The sequence below is a fragment of the Sorex fumeus genome, unplaced genomic scaffold (genome assembly GCF_029834395.1).
Source record: "Sorex fumeus unplaced genomic scaffold, SorFum_2.1 ptg000063l, whole genome shotgun sequence".
NCBI lineage: Eukaryota > Metazoa > Chordata > Mammalia > Eulipotyphla > Soricidae > Sorex > Sorex fumeus.
The window spans coordinates 6,833,899-6,852,788 of NW_026606120.1; the positions used below are offsets into that span (position 1 = coordinate 6,833,899).

Below are 18,890 nucleotides of genomic sequence, written 5' to 3' on the forward strand. Positions count from 1 at the left end.
TTGGACAAACTGGCAGGCTACTGAATGTAACCTGTCCACACGGCAGAGTCTGGCAAACTCCCCGTGGCGTACCCAATATGCCAAATACCAGTAACAATGATGGGTCTCATTCTCCTAACCCTGAAATAGTCTTTAATATGGCACTTTTTTAAAAAAAAATCTCAGGGCTAGGACGAAGGAGACGTTACTGAGGCCTGCTCGAGGCAATCGACGAACAACAGGATGGTCGTGATTCGTGATTCGTGACCCTTCTGATGGGCTGGAGCGATAGCACAGTGGTAGGGAGTTTGCCTTGCATGCAGCCAGCCTGGCTAACCTGGGTTCAATTCCTCTGCCCTCTCGGAGAGCCCGGCAAGCTACCGAGAGTATCTCGCCCGCACAGCAAAGCCTGGAAAGCTACCCGTGACATAATCAATATGCCAAAAACAGTAACAACAAGTCTCACAATGGAGACGTTACTGGGCCCTCAAGCAAACTGATGAACAACGGGAGGATAGTGCTACAGTGCTTGTCCCGCCTTTTGGTAAGTTTCCCCCCCTTCTGATAAGGGGTTAATATCAAAGATATACAAGGCAATGGTTGCACTCAACAAGAAAAAACATCCAATCCCATCAGAAAATGGGGTGATGAAATGAATAGAAACTTTCTCAAAGAAGAAATTCGAATGGTCAAAAGGCACATGAAAAAAATGCTCTCTTCACTAATCATCAGGGAGGTACAGATCAAAACAATAATGAGATATCATCTCACACCACAGAGACTGGTACACATCCAGAAGAACAAGACAACCAGTGCTGGCATGGATGTGGGGGAGAAGGGGACTCTCCTTGTTGGTGGGAAAGCCAACTGGTCCAGCCCTTTTGGAAAACAATATAGATGTTCCTCAAAAAACTAAAAATTGAGATCCCATTTGACCCAGCAATACAACTCCTGGGAATATACCCTAAGGGCCCAAAAACATACAGCAGAAACACCATCAGCACTCCTTTGTTTATTGCAGCAGTATTCACCATAGCCAAAATCTGGAAACAACCTGAGTGCCCAAGAACAAACAAATGGATAAAGAAACTATGGCACATCTACAGAATGGAATACTATGAAGCTGTTAGGAAAAAATGAAGTTCATGAAGTTTGCCTATAAATAGATGGACATGGAGAGTATCATGCTGAGTGAAATGAGTCAAAAGGAGATGGACAGATACAGAATGACTGCATTCATTTGTGGTATATAAAAATAATATATAGTAGAAGACTAATATCCATGGCCAGGGAAAAAAGGGGTTAGGAGGACTGGTCAATGGTTGGAACTAACCACAAGTATGTGTGGGGCTGAGGGTAGGTAAGATAGGGAAGAGACCGCTATGAAATAATAGCTGGGAACGATCACACTGGACAAGATTTAAAAAGTAGGTAAGGGATATTCTTGATAACCTTTCAGTATTAATATTGCAAACCACAATGCCCAAGGGGGTGGAGGAGAGAGAGAGAGAGAGAAAGTGAAAGAGAGAGAATGAGAAAGAGAGAGAGAGAATGAGAAAGAGAGAGAGAGAATGAGAAAGAGAGAGAGAGAGAGAGAGAGAGAGAGAGAGAGAGAAGAAAAGCACCTGCCATAGAGGCAGGCAGGGGGTGATGCGTAAGGTGATAGGAGGGAACCTGTAGAAACTGGTGCTGAAAAATGTACACTGGTGGAGGGATGGGTGTTGGAATATTATAGGACTGAAATCTAATCATGAGCAGCTTTCTAACGATCTATCTCACAGTGATTCAATAAAAAAATTTAAAAAGTTTAGATTATCACATTTGATTCCCTACTATTAACAGTATATACAATACCTTGTATTTTTAATAAATGAATCAGGAAAAGGAAACTTTCAATCCAAGAGCTACTCAGAGCTGGACGCCTACTCAGCACACGGCAGTCAGGCGCTCTCCCAGGCACACAGGCCCCCAGCACTGTCAGGAGCAACACTGACGCACTAAGCCGGGAGTAGCCTGTAGGATAACACTGTTTTGTCCTTCCTCAGGTAGCTTAGGTTTATCAGGTCACACCCATCCCAGTGCTCCCACTCTTTTGTTTATTTGTAACTACTTCTCTATGCTCTTTTCCCCAAACAGTTAATCAGTTTACTCCCCTAATCAGATTCTGTTAATTTGTAAGGAAAGTCAGATCCATCTAAGGACACTGAACTTGTATTGTAAGTTATGTCTTTTGAATAGTTTACCTTAAAGCAATGTCTTTTCTGTATAGACACAGGAAGACAGTTAATATTATGCTTTGTAACTTGGGAGTTGATTGACTCCAAATAGTATTTACTCCTGGGCATCTGCTTTCTTCACTCAGTTGCCCTTAGTTCCTAGCACCCCAAAAGCAGGGTCCCGACGAGGGACTGAATGGTCCCAGGGCAAGCTGTGAGCTACCCTGGCATCAAAATGGGCCAGGCCAAAGCGCCACAATACTCAACTGTAAGTTGAGGACATGATCATGGACAAATGATGTCATGATCCAAAAGTAAGTAACAACGAGACTAGGACCCTGCTGGGGCTAGGAAGACTAACCTGACCTGAAGGACTGAGGAATATATAGTGAGATGTCCTCAGGAAAAACCAAACTGTAAGTTTATATCTTACTGTTCTCAGACAGAATGACATTGCTAGATATATTAGAAGTAGATTTACTATAACTATTTAAGTAGATTACTAGCTGAGGAAAGAACACACCCTCATTGGGATCCCACCCTTGAGCAGATCTCCTAGTAATCTGGAGTAATCTCTAGATTTTATCCTTGAGTTAATCTCCTTAAGGAGTGGTCTTACCTCTCTTTGTTGATTTGTTAATGTTCAACCTAACTTTGTGTCACCACCCTATGTGATTGCTATATAAACTAAGACTGTAAGCTTGGAAGTGGAGAGTCAGAAGTGAGAGGGTTCGGGCTACAGAGATCCAGATTCAGAGCCAGAAGGAGAAAGGGTTCCAGATTGAGGCCCAGGAGAAAAGGAGGCAGAGGAGAGACAGGAGTGAAGAGGATTGGAATAAACTGCAACCAAGACCAGCCAGCCTGGCTCTTGTTTCTTCCTTCATCTGCCCCTGGCCAACAGCTGTCCTGATCCAGGCCACACACAGCAGCTCAAGAGCACCGAACGTGGGCAGTAAGATAGAACCATCCAGAGAGCCCGCGAACTCACAACCTTCAGTGTGCTAAGATTTTGCAGAGGTCTGAGTGCTACTGGTAACAAAAGTTCTTAAAAATTAAATATTTTTCTAATAATTTCATCAAAACATCGTGTCAAAGAGCATTTACAAAAATTACTAGTATCCCAGCAATTTTTTCTCCCAGCTCATTTTTATTATCCATTTTTTAATTCATCTTTTTTTTTTTTTTTTGGTTTTGGCCATGGCTGGAGCGATAGCACAGTGGTAGGGCGTTTGCCTTACAAGTGGCCAACAAGGCCAACCTGAGTTCGATTCCTCCACCCCTCTCGGAGAGCCCGGCAAGCTACCGAGAGTATTTCGCCCGCACGGCAGAGCCTGGCAAGCTACCCGTGATGTATTCGATATGCCAAAACACAGTAACAACAAGTCTCATGATAGAGATGTTACTGGGCCCGCTCGAGCAAATCGATGAACAACGGGAGGACCGTGACCAGTTTTGGCCATATCCAGTAATGCTCAGGGGTTACTCCTGGCAGTGTTTTGGGTACCATATGGTACCATATGGGTGTGAGGGATCACATCCAGGTCACTATGTACAAGGCAAGCACCTTACGTGCTGTCAATTACTCCAGTCCCTAATTCATTATTTCTTAAATATACTTAATATCAGGAGTTCATCCTTGTAAAACTATAGATGTTGAAAATTACTACTGAGGATCAGCCGCAAGAAATATCCACAACATAAGTGTTTTTGCAATTCCTGTAAAAAGATATGTGAAAGGTGAGAGCACCAAAACATAATCACCACAAATATAGAGTCTACTCACCAGTTTGATAGCTACATATTCATTGGTGTAGAGATTTTTACCTAGGGGAAAAGCAGAATGTAAAAGTTTTAGTGACATTTACTCTAGGGAAGGGAAAGAAAAAAAAAACTTTAAGGGTCAGCCCCAATACCATTTTACATAAATATATGAATCATTTCTTTATATTTATAAGTGAAACCTCAACAGACAATGAGACCCAGCATAGAGAACAAAAACAGTTTGTGGGCCAGCGATATAGTACAAGGGGTAATGAGCTTGCCATGCTCATGGCCAACCCTGGTTCAAACCCTAGCACCATGTATGGTTCCCCCAAAGTATTGCCAGGAGAAAGCCCTGAAGCACAGACATGTGTGGCCTCTCAAATAAAAAAAAGAATAATATGAGAATTTGAGAGTTTAATTTAGACATGAGAACAATTCACAAAGGGAAAAAGAAACTTTTTCCCTCATACATATAAGAAGGTTTTCTTCTGGGAATTTTGGGTCACATTCTACGGTGCTCAGGGGTCACTCCTGGTGGTACTCAGGGATCTGTGCAATGCAGCAACCGAATCTGGGGCTCCAACATGTAGAGTATGTTGCACCCTGCTGCACTGTTGAACCCCAACATTCCGAAATTTCATATAACTACCTATGAAATCATGCAGCAAACCAGAATAAGAAAAGAAGCTTAGAAGGTTGGGGAGAAAGTTAAAGGGCTGGAATGCGTGTCTGCCCTGGGTACTCACCCTGAGTGACATGGGGGTGTGGGAGTCATTGGCCCAAGCAGCATCACATAAACCCCTTCACACAAAAGCTCTGGGGTACACTATACTATCCTCATCCCACCATTCTACACATGTGGACCCCGAGCATTTCTCAAACAAGTGGCTGAAAACCACTTGCCTCTATTACAAGCTGAGTTTTAACTAGCTCTACCTCCCAACCTCAGTGATTCTTGAAGACTAGTTTTAATTGCTACTGTATAGTTAGTATATGCCATTTCTGATCTAGTGCACTGGAATTCACATTGCTTCTTATATACTTGTGCTCTCTTCTTTTGAGGGGGTGGGGATTAAACCAGGATTAAATCAAGAGCTACTCTTGGTGTAAAGGGTGGTGGTGCTTGGGGGAACACAGGGGTGCCAGATATCAAACAGAGGTTAGTCACATACAATGCAAGCAACTTACCTGTATTCTTTCTGGCCCATATTTTAATGAACTCTAAGTCTTTGAGGATAAGAATGTTATGTATTTGTTCTCACTACTCCCTTACAATATCTAAGACCATATCTTGCACAGCTCCAACACTGACCTTTAAAGTGACTGACCTTTAAAGTGACTGGTGGGGCACCAGAGCACAGAGGGGAGAACATTTGTCTTGCACACGGCTGACCTGGATTCTATTCCCAGCATCCCATGTGGTCACCTGAACCCCTCTATAAGTAATTCATGAGTGCAGAGCCAGAAATAAGCCCTGAGGATCACTGGATATGACCCAAAAAGCCAATACATACATACATACATACATACATACATACATAAATTGGTGGGTATGGACTGGAGAGACAGTACAGGGGCTAAGCTGCTTGCCATGCTTATCCTAGTTCCATTTGCAGTACTGCAAAATGTATCCCAAACACTGTCAGGAGTGACCCCTGAACACAGAGCCAGGAGCAGTCCCTGCACGATGTCTCTTTGAAAGGTGATATATAAAGGACTGGAGAGATAATACCAGGGTAATATTCTTGCCTTGCATGCAACTCACCAGGATTCAATCCCTAGCACCCCAAGTCTTGTCAGGAGTGATCCCTGAGTGCACTGTCAGGAGTAATCCCTGAGAACTGCCAGCACTTTCCAAAAATCAGGAAAAAAACAACAAAAAAGAAACGGTGAAAAAAAAAAAAAGGAACAGTGATCTGGAGACATGGTTGGAAAATGCACAGAACCTAATATACTAGCTGAGTCGCCCAGTATGAATAAAGCACTTGGCATATGGGGAGAAATAATTAAAAATAAAGACAGATTCAATATTGTAAATAACCCTGAATGTCGCTTCTTTGAGGTATGCAAAAGCAATCGTATATAAAGGTCATATACTAAAGCACAAGTAAGATACTACTTTTCCTTTTAAAGATTTGGTTAGAGGCCAGAGAGATGAAACAATAGGTAGACCATTTGCCTTATAAGCAGCCAACCTGGGTTCAATCCCCAGCATCTCATATAGTCTCCTGAGCATCGCCAGGAGTGATCACTGATCATAGTGCAAGGAGTAACCCCTGAGCATCACTGGGTGTGGCCCAAAAACCAAACAAAAAGTTAAAACGATCTGGTTTAAAAACTTTTAAAAAAGTTGAGGGGAACCAGAGAGATAGTACAGGGATTAAGGTGCTTGTCCTGTATGCAGCAAACCCTTATTTCATCCCCAGCATCTTATATGGTTTCCCATTCACTGCCAGAAGTAATCCCTGAGCAGAGACACTAGTAAGCAATGAGCACAGCTGGGTGTAACCCCGTCCAAAAAAATTAACAAAACTAGAAGGCCATACCCAGTATTGCTCAGGAACCACTCCTAGATCTTTTGCTGAAGGGTTACTCCTCACAGTGTTCAAGGGTCTATGTGGGCTGCCAGGGACCAAAACTGGGGTTGGCCACGTACAAGGTAACCCCTGTCTTCTCTCTCCAGTCTGCTTGATTTGGGAAATGTGCTTTTATAGTAAACCAAACCTAGACAGTATAGAAACCAGGCAGACGTTTCCAGTGAGGAACTCAAGCACTCAGGCATGTATGACACTGGCCTCACTACTCAGCACACAAACATTTCTTCACCTTCCTTGTGTGGGCTAGGCAGTTTGGCTTCACACTGCTGCGTACATGAACCTCCATCTCTACAGAGGGTGAAAAGGGGAACTGCCAGGTAAAGACAGGGAAAGAGGAAGATCCTGTCAACTAACTGCTTTCCCACAGAGACTTGTACTAAGTGGCCTGCTTTTAGTTCCTTCTGCAACCCAACATCCTGACATTTCTTGTGTCTTTGATTTCTGAAGCCTATCTAGTGTGATTTATATTTGCAGTATAAACTTACAGTATATATACTTAAGAGTATATACTGGGCAGGTACCCTGTCATTCACTGAGCTCTCTCTAGACTGCTAAATTTAATTATCTACATTCTAGACTGGAAATTTTTGTACTGACTCTCATCATCCGTTTTCACTCTTCTATTACTTTCTTAGTTTCTTTTGTCCCTTATTTTCAGTACCTCTTCTAAATACATTTTATAAAACTGAGGCCGCACCAGGCAACACAAAGTTCCATATGGAAAATTAGTTATGTGCAATTTTTGCAGATCAAGAAGTGAATCCCGCACTTCACACATTCACACATGCAAGTCAAGTGTTCTACTGCTAATAAACACCCCCAATGCATACATATAAATTAATATGTATGTATGTATATGTATATATATATATTTTCATCTCAATTAGGCAAAAATTTCCTAAGGACAAGTAGAACTTTCAACTCGTCTTTGTGTCCTTAGCAATAAACCTGAAAAACAGTAGTTTATAGATAGTAATAGTAGTTAGCACACTGAAGTGAACCAAATTGGCTTGATACACACAAAAATTCTTTCAAAAGGTCTAGCTTATTTATATTAAAAAAATAAAGATTAGTTGATCCCTATAGGAAACAATATGGTGACTTCTCAAAAAGATGAAACAGGAGCTGGGGTGATAACACAGTGGGTAGGGTGTTTGCCATGCACGTGGCCAACCAGGGTTCGATTCCCAGCATCCCATATGGTCCCCAAAGCACTGCCAGGAATGATCCCTGAGTGCAGAGCCAGGAGTAGTCCCTGAGCATCGCCGGTTGTGACACAAAAAAGAAAAAAAAAAAGTGAAACAAAGCTTCCTTATGATCCAGCAATTTCACTTGGCAATTATCCCCCAAAATACAAAATACCATTTTGGAAAGATAAATACTTATCTTACCCACGTTCACTGCAGCCCTTAGGACAATAGCCAGAGAATGGAAACAACCCAATATGTGACAAAGGATAAATAATATAATGCACAAATATATATATACAAAACATGAATATGCAATGCATATATATTATATATAATAAAAAATTATTTCTATATACAATAGAACATTATACAACTGTAAGAAAAGATAAAATCACACCATTCATGGCAACTTCAAAGAAATTGGAGGAATATCATGTTAATCAGAGAGAGAGGAAAAATATCATGTGCACTCACTCATCTGTAGTATATGCAGAGAAACAAAACAAGGGAAATCAATAATATCAAATACCCAACCTGGCCTACAGCACTAAGATATGAAGTGAGACAGGGAATGAGAGTTAAGGAGGCAGAGTGGAAGTAATGGGGGAAGTGGGTGGAGGGTCTGTAGACACTTTAACTATACTCATTAAATGATCAACAGAACCGTAAGCAATAACACTTACAAATAAGTGAACAAAATTCTAACTTTTTTTTAAAAAAGAATAAAGAAGGTAAGGAAATAGGCAGTGTCCAAGAAAAATAAAAACCCTGACTCTAACTACATGACTAAGACCACCAGAGCGGGGGATGGGCTGAGTCCTCTGGACAGTGGTGGGGGAATGTGGGCATTTTGGCGGTGAGTGTGGTGCGGCAGCACTGTACTTCTAAAGCATATAAACATTTGTAAACCAAGATTTCCTCAATAAAAAAAAAACTGGAAAAAAGAAAAAAATTGGCAGGAAATCAAATTTTCAAAAAAATTCAAATTGAATCAAGGATATACAAGGTACTGGTTGAACTCCACAAGAAGAAAGCACCCAACCCCATCCAAAAAATGGGGCAAGGAAATGAACAGAAACTTTAGCAAAGAAGAAATCTGAATGGCAAAAAGGCACATGAGAAAATGCTCTACATCACTAATCATCAGAGAGATGCAGATCAAAACAACAATGAGATATCATTTCACACCACAGAGACTGGCCCACATCCACAAGAACAAAAGCAACCGGTGCTGGCGCAGATGTGGCGAAAAAGGGACCCTCCTTCACTGCTGGTGGGAATGCCGATTGATGCAACCCTTTTGGAAAATAGTATGGACGATTCTCAAAAAATTAGAATTTGATCTCCCATTTGACCCAGCAATACCACTCCTGGGAATATATCCCAGAGAGGCAAAAAAGTATAGTCGAAGTGACATCTGCAATTGTTTGTTCATTGCAGCACTCTTTACAATAGCCAGAGTGTACTATGGAGTACTATGGAGTACTATGCAGCTGATAGAAAAGATGAAGTCATGAAATTGACATACAAGTGGTACTACATGGAAAGTATCATGATAAGTGAAATGAGCCAGAAAGAGCGGGATAGACACAGAAAGACTGCATTCATCTGGGGAACATAAAGCAACAAAATGGGAGACTAACACCCAAGAGTGGCTGATATTAGTACCAGGAATTTTGCTCCATGACTTGGAGGCCAGCCACATGTGCTAGGGGAAAAGGAAGCTCAGATAGAGAAGAGAGCACCAAATAAAGGGTGTTGTGAGGATCTTCCCAGGGTGGGAGAAGCATGCTGAAAGTAGACTATAGACCAAACATGATTGCCACTCAATGCCTCTCTTGCAAAACGCAGCACCCAAAAGAAGAGAGAGAGAACAAGGGGGATTGCCCTGCCACAGAGGCAGGGTGGGATGGGGGGGATGGGGGGTGGGGGGTGGGAGGGATGCTGAGACCCGTGGTGGTGGAGGATGGGTGCTGGTGGAGGGATGGGTACTTGATCATTGTATAACTGAAACCCAAGCACAAAAATTTATAAGTCTATAACTGTACCTCATGGTGTTTTCACTAATAAATAAATTTTAAAAATTCAAATTGACATCTAAAAAGAAAATGGAAAAAATGGCAAAAAGATAGTACAGGGATGGGGTGGTGGTGGTGGGAGGAATGCTGGGACCATTGGGGGTGGAAAATGGGCACTGGTAGAGGGATGGGTACTCGATCATTGTATGACTGAAGCACAAGCATGAAAGTTTATAAGCCTGTAACTGTACCTCACCATGATTCACTAATCAAAAAAAAAAAAAAAAAGATAGTACAGGGATAAAGTGTTTGTCTGACAGTGGCCAACCCTGATTAAAATCTGACACTGTACAGGCTCCCAGCCACCACCACCAGCTCCTGAAAAAAGGACAAAGAAGATAACCTCTGAGGGCAGATCAGACCTTTCCTTCCTGCCCACTACTTCCTTTGGAGTGTACTTTTCCCTCAACAATATGCGTTTCCTACATTTAAAAAAAAATTTTAAAGACTATTTAAGTAACAAATTATGAACAATCCTAAACTGAAATAAAAAGTTTTGAGGGTTGGAAAGAGAAGAAGTAGTAAGGCACTTGCCCAGGAAACATCTGACCAAGGTTCATCAATCCCTGGTACCTGATATGGTTCCCCTAAGCTCTACCAGGAATAACCATAAAGTCAAAACCAGGAGTAAGCTCTCAGCACCCCTGAATTGGCCCAAACCCACAACCCCCACTACCCCTGGAAGAAAAAATGTTTTGGCTATCTGTTTTGTTTCATATTTTAGCTTTTGGGTCACACCTGGCAATGCTCAGGCCCTAATCCAGGCTCTGTGCTCAGGAGTGGTGCTGATGGTGCTGAAGATTCAAACCAGTCAGCCTCATGCAAGATACGTGTCTTAACTCCCACATTATTTCTCTGGGCCTACAAATACAAAGTTTTGCTGTTTCAACATGCTGTGAAACCACCAAAAGTCTAATAATATTAAGAGAAAAAATTTCTAGTGAAAGCTGAATTTTATTTCTTTTTTGTCTTTGTTTTTTTTTTTAATTTTATTGAATCACCGTGAGATAGTTACAAGCTTTCATGTTTGGGTTAAAATCACACAATGATCAAACACCCATCCCTCTACCAGTGCCCATTCCTCATCACCAATATCCTCAGTATGCCTCACCTTCCTCACCCTCCCCCTGCCTCCATGGCAGACATTATTCCCCGTACTCTCTCGCTACTTTTGGGCATTATGGTTTGCAATACAGACACTGAGAGATTAGGTTATCATGTTTGGTCCTTTATCTACTTTCTATACACATCTTCCATCCTGACCAATTCCTCCAGCCATCATTTTCTTAGTGATCCCTTCTCTATTGCAGCTTCTTTCTCCCCATTGCTTTCCTCCCCATTATGAGGCAGGCTTCCATCTATGGAGCAATCTATCTGTCCCGTGTATCTACTATCCTTAGGTGTCAGCCTCATGTTATGTTGCTTTATACTCCACAAATGAGTGCAGTCCTTCTATGTCTGTCCCTTTCTTTCTGACTCATTTCACTTGAAAGCTGAATTTTAAAAATATTAATTTAATGCCAAGGTATAAAATAAAAATGGGTGAGGGTATACCTAGAAAGAAGATGTCTAGAAGTTTTATGGCAGAAACATTTAAAGTATAACATCATAGACCAGAGAGATAGTACAGGGAGGTAAGGCATTTACTTTGCATATGGATGACCTCAATCCAAGGTCTGGTACTGAGTATGATTCCCCAAGGACCACTGAATCATACTGAATATGATTCCCCAAGGAAATGATCCCTGAGCACCGAGCAAGAAGTCCTGAGCACCAAACATCCTCTCCCACCAAAAACAAAAAAGAAAACCATCATACACATTATAGTAATGAGGACTAAAAACACTGGAATATGGGTACTTATTTTGTAAACTAGAAGGTGCTAGAAAAACTGAATTCTCAATACTTCAATTAATATACCTGATATTATCACTGGGCTGGAGCAATAGCACAGCGGTAGGGTGTTTGCCTTATACGCAGCCGACCCAACTGACCCGGGTTAAATTCCTCAGCCCCTCTCAGAGATCCCAGCAAGCTACTGAGAGTATCTCGCCCACAGGGCAAAGCCTGGCAAGCTATCCATGATATATTTGATATGCTAAACACAGTAACAAGTCTCACAATGGAGACATTACTGGGCCCGCTTGAGCAAATCAACGAACTTATTATTTGGGTTGAGGGAAGGGGGCAATCGCATTCATACTTGTCCAGAGGCTCAATATTAAGGCTCAAGGATACTGAGCTATTTGGGTCCAGCAATACTAGGATTTTTGCCCCTTTCTTGGGGTCAAACCCGGTGATGCTCAGGGATTACTCCTGGCTCTGCACTCAGAAATTATTCTTAGAGGTGCTTGGGAGACCATATGGGATGCTGGGGATCAAACCCAGGTTGGCTGCATGCAAGGCAAAACCCTACCCGCTGTACTATTGCTCCGATCCCGGGTCCAGCAATACCAGGGACCACAAAAGACATCCCAGTGATGCTCAAAAAGTACATGGCCAGGAATCAAACTCAGGTCATGTGCCCTAACTGCTGATACCTCTGGCCTTATTATTACTGTACTTCAAGTATGAAGCAATAATATCTGGAGGGATGCACTGTAGCACTGTCCTCCCGTTGTTCATCGATTTGCTCGAGCAAGCCCAGTAACATCTCCATTGTGAGACTTGTTGTTACTATATTTGGCATATCGAATATGTCACGGGTGGCTTGCCAGGCTTTGCCGTGCAGGCAAGATACTCTCGGTAGCTTGCCGGGCTCTCCGAGAGGGGCGGAAGAATCGAACCTGGGTTGGCAGAGTCGGCCGCATGCAAGGCAAACACCCTACCCGCTGTGCCATATGAATTAAAAACATTGGCAGTTAGGGCTAAGAGATAGAACAACAAACAGCAAATAGGATGCTTGCCTTGCCAACTAAGGTTCAATCACTGGCATAACAAATGGTGTCCTGACCCCACCTGGAGTAAATCCTAAGCGTAGAGCCAGAGTGAGCCCTGAACACAAAGCCAAGAGTGAGCCCCGAACACAGAGCCAGGAGTGAGCCCTGAGCACAGAGCCAGGAGTGAGCCCTGAGCACAGAGCCAAGAATGAGCCCTGGGCACAGCCAGGTGTGGCCCCAAACAAACAAAAAATGAAATTAAGAACATTCTGAGGGAAAAGTAACATATTCTGGATTACATGCAATGATAAAAAGAGAACTATCAAAAATGAGGCTGTAAATTAGTAGAGAACAGAAAGAAATCTAGTTCTCACCAAATCTTAAAGTAACAGGGAGAACATTAAACACCTCTCAGCTACAATTTTCTTATCTGTATAAAACAGACGATTGAAGGAGTATAATGAATGAATCTATGTAACATTAAAAATAATGGCTAACATCACAAAATGTCTGCTTGTTTGCTTGTTTGTATGAGTTTTCTTCCATCAGAGATACGCGGATACACATGTCACTCTTACAAAGCAGTGACCTTACCCCAAAAGGGCACTCGTGGCTGAATAATTCTGCTTGGCCTATACATTAATCAAATGAATTTGTTTGCCAGGACTTCATAAAAACCTCAATAGATCAACACAAAATGCAAAACAAAACGTGGAAGTCTGGATAATTACTCTGCCACTATCCTCAGTGATGTGCAGTACTTAAAAATTTTGCGGGGCTGGAGCAATAGCACAGCGGGTAGGGCGTCTGCCTTGCACGCGGCCGACCTAGGTTCAATTCCAGCATCCCTTATGGTCCCCTGAGCTCCGCCAGGAGTAATTCCTGAATGCAGAGCCAGGAGTAACCCTTGTGCATCGCCAGGTGTGACCCAAAAAGAAAAAAAAATTTTTGCTCTGGGGAGGCCAGAGTGATAGTAGAGTGGGTAGGGTTTGCCTTGCATGCAGCTGGCTGACCTGGGTTTGATCCCCAGCACCCCTTATGGTCCCCCAAGCACCGACAGGAATAATTCCTGAGTGCAGAGCCAGGAGTAACCCCTAAGCATTGCTGGGTGTGACGAAGGGAAGGGGAGGGGAGGGGAGGGAAGGGGAAGGGGAAGGGGAAGGGGAAGGAAGAAGGAAGGAAGAGAAATTTTGCTCTGGGGCCAGAGAGCTAGTACAAAGAAATTTTGCTCTGGGGCCAGAGAGCTAGTACAAAGGTTAAGACACTTGCCTTGCAGTGACTGACACCAGTTCACTATACAGTCTCCTGAGCAGTGAGTGCTGCCAGGGTGATCCCTAAGCACAAAGCCATTAATAAGCCTTTAACACCAGAAATGGCACCCCCCCCCCAAAAAAAAAAATTCTGGCTGGAACACTTAGAGGAGTAAATCTAATCCATTCAAAATATTTACTAGTCTGGAGAGATAGTATAGAGCTCGAAGAGCTTATTTACATTATGGCTGACCCTGGTTCAATTCCTGACACTAACATATGGTCCCCCAAGCACAGCCAGGGGTGATCCCTGAGTGCAGAGCCAAGAGTAAGCCCTGAGAGCCTGGAGCCACCATAAATAAAAAATGTTCACTTAAAGCTTAACATAATAACAGGAAAATATATGACAATAACTCTAAAAAGAGCTGGCAACAGACAGAAAAATGCAATCAATAAGATGGTACAGTCCCAAGCACTGAAAGCTTTTAGCATCTGTTTTGCAAAATCCAGGGTTTCCCAAACTCACTTCCTGGCGAGATTACTTTGATAGTTAATGGCAGACTCTGCATTACATAACAGTTCCTGGGCGGTACACCTAAACTCTGCTGTCTGTGAGCAGCAGCCCAAAATATGATGCTCCCCAGAAAAACACCACAGGAACACTTCCTGTTTCTAAGTCGCCTACACCACAAGCTTCCCCAGACAGCATCATTTCAAAGAACTAGCTGGTCTCCTTGCTCAGTCGCAGGACAAAAGAACAGCAGTCTTAGGTTCCCAGTTTTGTTAGATCTCTTTACTTTCCTAAACTGAAAGCAGTACATTTCAAAAAATACTACCCTGAGTCAGAGACAGTGCAGCAGGTAAGATTCTTGCCTTGTGCCTCAAACCTCGTTCAATCACTAACACCACATGTGGTCTCCTGGGTGACCCCTGAACACAGCCAACTATAGTCCAAAAACCCTTCTTAAAAAATAATAACAGTATCTTTATTTCTATAAAGATATATAACACTGGTTCCCTTTGTTATTTCATGTTAATTTTTAAATGATTAGTGCAGAATTATCCAGACTGGTTCTTAAAATGTATATATCAATAAAAAAAGGTTTTTGAAAAAAAAAATTTTGTAACTCATCATTGACTTACAATTATGTAGAACATCAGTTTAGCTTGAATCATTTACATATGTATAAATTATTATTATATATGTACAAATCATTTATATGTGTAAAAATTCCCCCCCAATTTTTTTTTAAGTCTTTTATGTGGGATATAAAGAAAGATAGTAGGGGCTAGAGAGACAGTACAGCAGATAGAGCACTTGCATTGCACATGGCAGAACCAGGTTTGATCCCTCGCATCCCATATGGTTACTGAGCCAGCAAGGAGTGATTCCTGAGTGCAGAACCAGGAGAAAGCCCTTTAGCACAGTAGGTGTGGGCAAAAACCAAAAATATTAACAATTTAAAAAGAATCATAGATGGCCAAGTTCAATTCCCAGTTTCTTGTGGTCTTCCAAGCACCAGGAGCGACCCTCACCCCACCAGCACCATAACAGAAACAGCCTGTGAGCACTGCTGGGTGTGACCCTAAAACCAAAACAAAATAGAAATGTAGAAAATGAAAAGATCAAATGGAGTCTCAGAGGCATGCCAGAGAGACAGTTCAGCAGTTCAGCAATGCAGGCAGTAAAGTCTAAATGGCCCCTTAAAAATTAGAAGAGAAGACAGTACAGGGATTAACATGCTTGTTTTGCATGCAGCTGGCCCATTATACATTTACAATTATACATACATTATTATATATATGTATGTTTATACATACATATATATATAATAATATATATATATTATTATATATCATACAATTACCCAAACACCACCAAGAATGATGCCTGAGCACAGAGGCAGGAGCAAGCTCTGAGAACCATCAGATTTAATAAATAAAATGTCACAATGCTTTGGAAAAACAGGTTGGTAATTCATCTCTAAGAAAGTGAAAGGCAGTTACAAGCAAAAAAAAAAAGTTATTATGGATAGAATTCCCCCGAGTTCAATTCCTCCGCCCCTCTCAGAGAGCCCGGCAAGCTACTGAGAGTATGTCGCCTGCACAGCAGAGCCTGGCAAGCTACCCGTGACGTATTCGATATGCCAGACACAGTAACAAGTGTCACAATGGAGACGTTACTGGGCCCACTCGAGCAAATCGATGAACAACGGGAGGACCGTGACTGTGACCATGATAGAATTCAAGGTTTAAAGAACTAATTCTAGTAGAACTAAAACTATAATAAACTACCAGAACTTAATCATCAGGCAAAAATAGACCGATTCTTTTTTTAATCAAGATTTTATTGAGGTATCATGATTTACAACAGCATGAATATTCATGTTCAGGGCTTACAAGGCAGCACCACACCCACCACCGGAAAGCCAATACCACTTCACAGCTTTCCCTTGGTCTCTTCCTACATCCCCCCCACCACACCCTGTATTTCCTCAGGTCTTGGGAGAGTATCTTAAACGTTTCTTTATCTTCCACACTCAGCAAGGGTTGGCAGCTACCCTCAGTTCTGGGCTCTCAGTGTTACCTCCAGCAGTGCTCAGGGGACCATGTGGTGCGGGGCCTAAAGGGAAACTGGCACCACTCTGACAATGATAGTTGGAAATGATCACCCTAGGCAGAACTGAGTCCTGAAAGGAGGTAAAGGGATATACATGGTAACCTCTCAGTGTCTGAACTGAAAACCGTAATGCCCAAAAGGAAAATGGTGGGGGAAGGGAGAAGAAAAGTGTCTGCCATAGAGGCAGGCTGGGGGGGGGCCTAGAGTTGGCAGGATACTGGTGGTGGGAAATGTACACTGGTGAAGGGATGGGTAGTGACTGGAACATTGTATGACCGAAAAACCCAATCATGAACAACTTTGTAACTGTGTGTCTCATGGTGATTCAATTAAAAACAAACCAACAAACAAGCAAACAGAGATTGGCTCCATGCAAGGCAAGTGCCTTAACCCCCTAGACTATGTGTCTGGTATCCTAAGTGCCTCTTTTCATTTGCCATTGTGTGTTTCTTAGCCGAGTTTCTTCATATTCCCTAAGAGAGGTCTGCTGATATCTGTCTTTTCTTTCTGACTCTTTTCACTTATCACAATACTCTCCAGTTCTAACCAAGTTAGAGCAAAATGCAAGATTTAATCTTTTCATTTTTGGTCCACACCCTATGATGCTCAAGGAACTGTGCAGTGCAGGGTACTGAAGACAGGAAAGAGCCAGGCAAGCAAATTTCTGAGCAAGTCAGCATGCCATGTCCTTTGAGCTATCTCTCTGGATAACAGTTTCACTTTTTCTCATATCTTAGCTTCTACTGGGTACATGTACTACAATCTCTTTCTCCACTCATAGGCAGTTGAGCACTTGGATTGTTTCCAGATCTTAGTTATGTACTCTGTACATGTACTCTGTACTCTGGCCCTAACGGTCATCTTTTTCCATGTATGTGTTGCAAATCTAGTTTTCAGACTTGAACTCACATGGATATGAGGTTACTAAATCATAGTGAGGTCTTCGGGGGAAGAGGGAATGGGTGCAGGTGGGGAAAGCGTTGGGTCACACCTGACAGTGCTCAGAAATTACTCCTGGTGATGTGCAGGGGACCAGATGGGGTGCTGGAGATAGAATGTGGGTTGGAAATAGAATGTGCCAGGCAAGCACCTTACCTGCTGTACTATCTCTCTGGCCCACAGGCAGGCCTTCTGATCAACTCCTTGCTTAAGATAATGTTAAATCTTACTCCTATTAACCAGCAATTTATTAGCTGCTCTACCTCAAGAACTGTGGGGATCTAATTAGTATGTCTTCAAAGTCCCATCTAATTCATAGTTGAACCAAATGAACCTAGAGTACAGAGCTACAGTTTGTCATCAGAAAGGACAATGGTTCATTAACTTTTTTTTTTTTGGTGATTGTAGTTAACAACAAATCTACTTAAATAGGTTTTAAGCAAGTTTGTGTTTCTGTATGTTACTAGAATATCATAAAAGTCTATCAAATAAATGCCTAGCTGATCTAAAAAATAGTTTCGAGCGCATATGCAGCCTGAGCCCATGTGTGCTTACGCCCACGTGGCTGAGCACATGTGGTGTCCAAGCACATGTGTCGCCCGCATCTCCCCTCTTGAGATGTGTACTTTCATGTCTAACCTTACTCTTTCTCTCTCTCTCTGTCTCTCTTTCTCTTTCTCACTCTTTCTTTCCCCCCCACTCCACGCCTTAAAAAATCCTCCAAATAAAATCTATTTACTTCAAAAAAAAAAAAGTTTCATAGAGACATCTGGAGCGATAGCACAGCGGTAGGGCGTTCGCCTTACAAGCGGCCAACATGGCCGACCCGAGTTCGATTCCTCCGCCCCCTCGGAGAGCCCAGCAAGCTACCGAGAGTATCTCGCCCACACTGCAGAGCCTGGCAAGCTACCGTGATGTATTTGATATGCCAAACACAGTAACAACAAGTCTTATATGATGGAGACGTTACTGGGCCCACTCGAGCAAATCAATGAACAATGGGAGGACCGTGACCCTGAGAGACATCTGATTTAATATAACAAGTAAAATTTAGGCATTTAGCTCTAGTCCTTTCCCAAACTTCAATGAAATAACATTATAAACCAAAAATGAAAAATAAAATAGGTAAATGAACAAGAGACTAGAGATGTTAAAATTCTGGAAGCTGAAAAGTAACTAGACTTAACAGATCTTACTGTCCACCAATATATCTGTGAAAGCTGCCATATGTCACTGAAGAAAAATGTAAACACTAAGATCATCTAATGATTTTATAAGCATTTTAAGATTCTGCTGGTAACCCAAGAGAAATGTACAAAAACTATCAGCCATTTGTTTTATTTGGGGGTTTCACCAAACAGTGTTAGGGGGTTGCTCT

The 18,890-nt window shown here is 42.2% G+C and overlaps 1 protein-coding gene across 3 annotated transcripts in view; it reads right to left on the reverse strand.

The window, feature by feature from the left end:
* The window catches only part of CSNK1G1 (casein kinase 1 gamma 1), a 161,797-nt gene that overhangs the window by 91,474 nt on the left and 51,433 nt on the right, over window positions 1-18,890 (reverse strand). For all 3 annotated transcript variants that reach the window (XM_056127486.1, XM_056127485.1, XM_056127484.1), the window contains exon 3: window positions 3,979-4,019. In XM_056127486.1, the coding sequence (XP_055983461.1) occupies window positions 3,979-4,019 (41 nt within the window). The remainder of the gene's footprint in view (window positions 1-3,978; window positions 4,020-18,890) is intronic.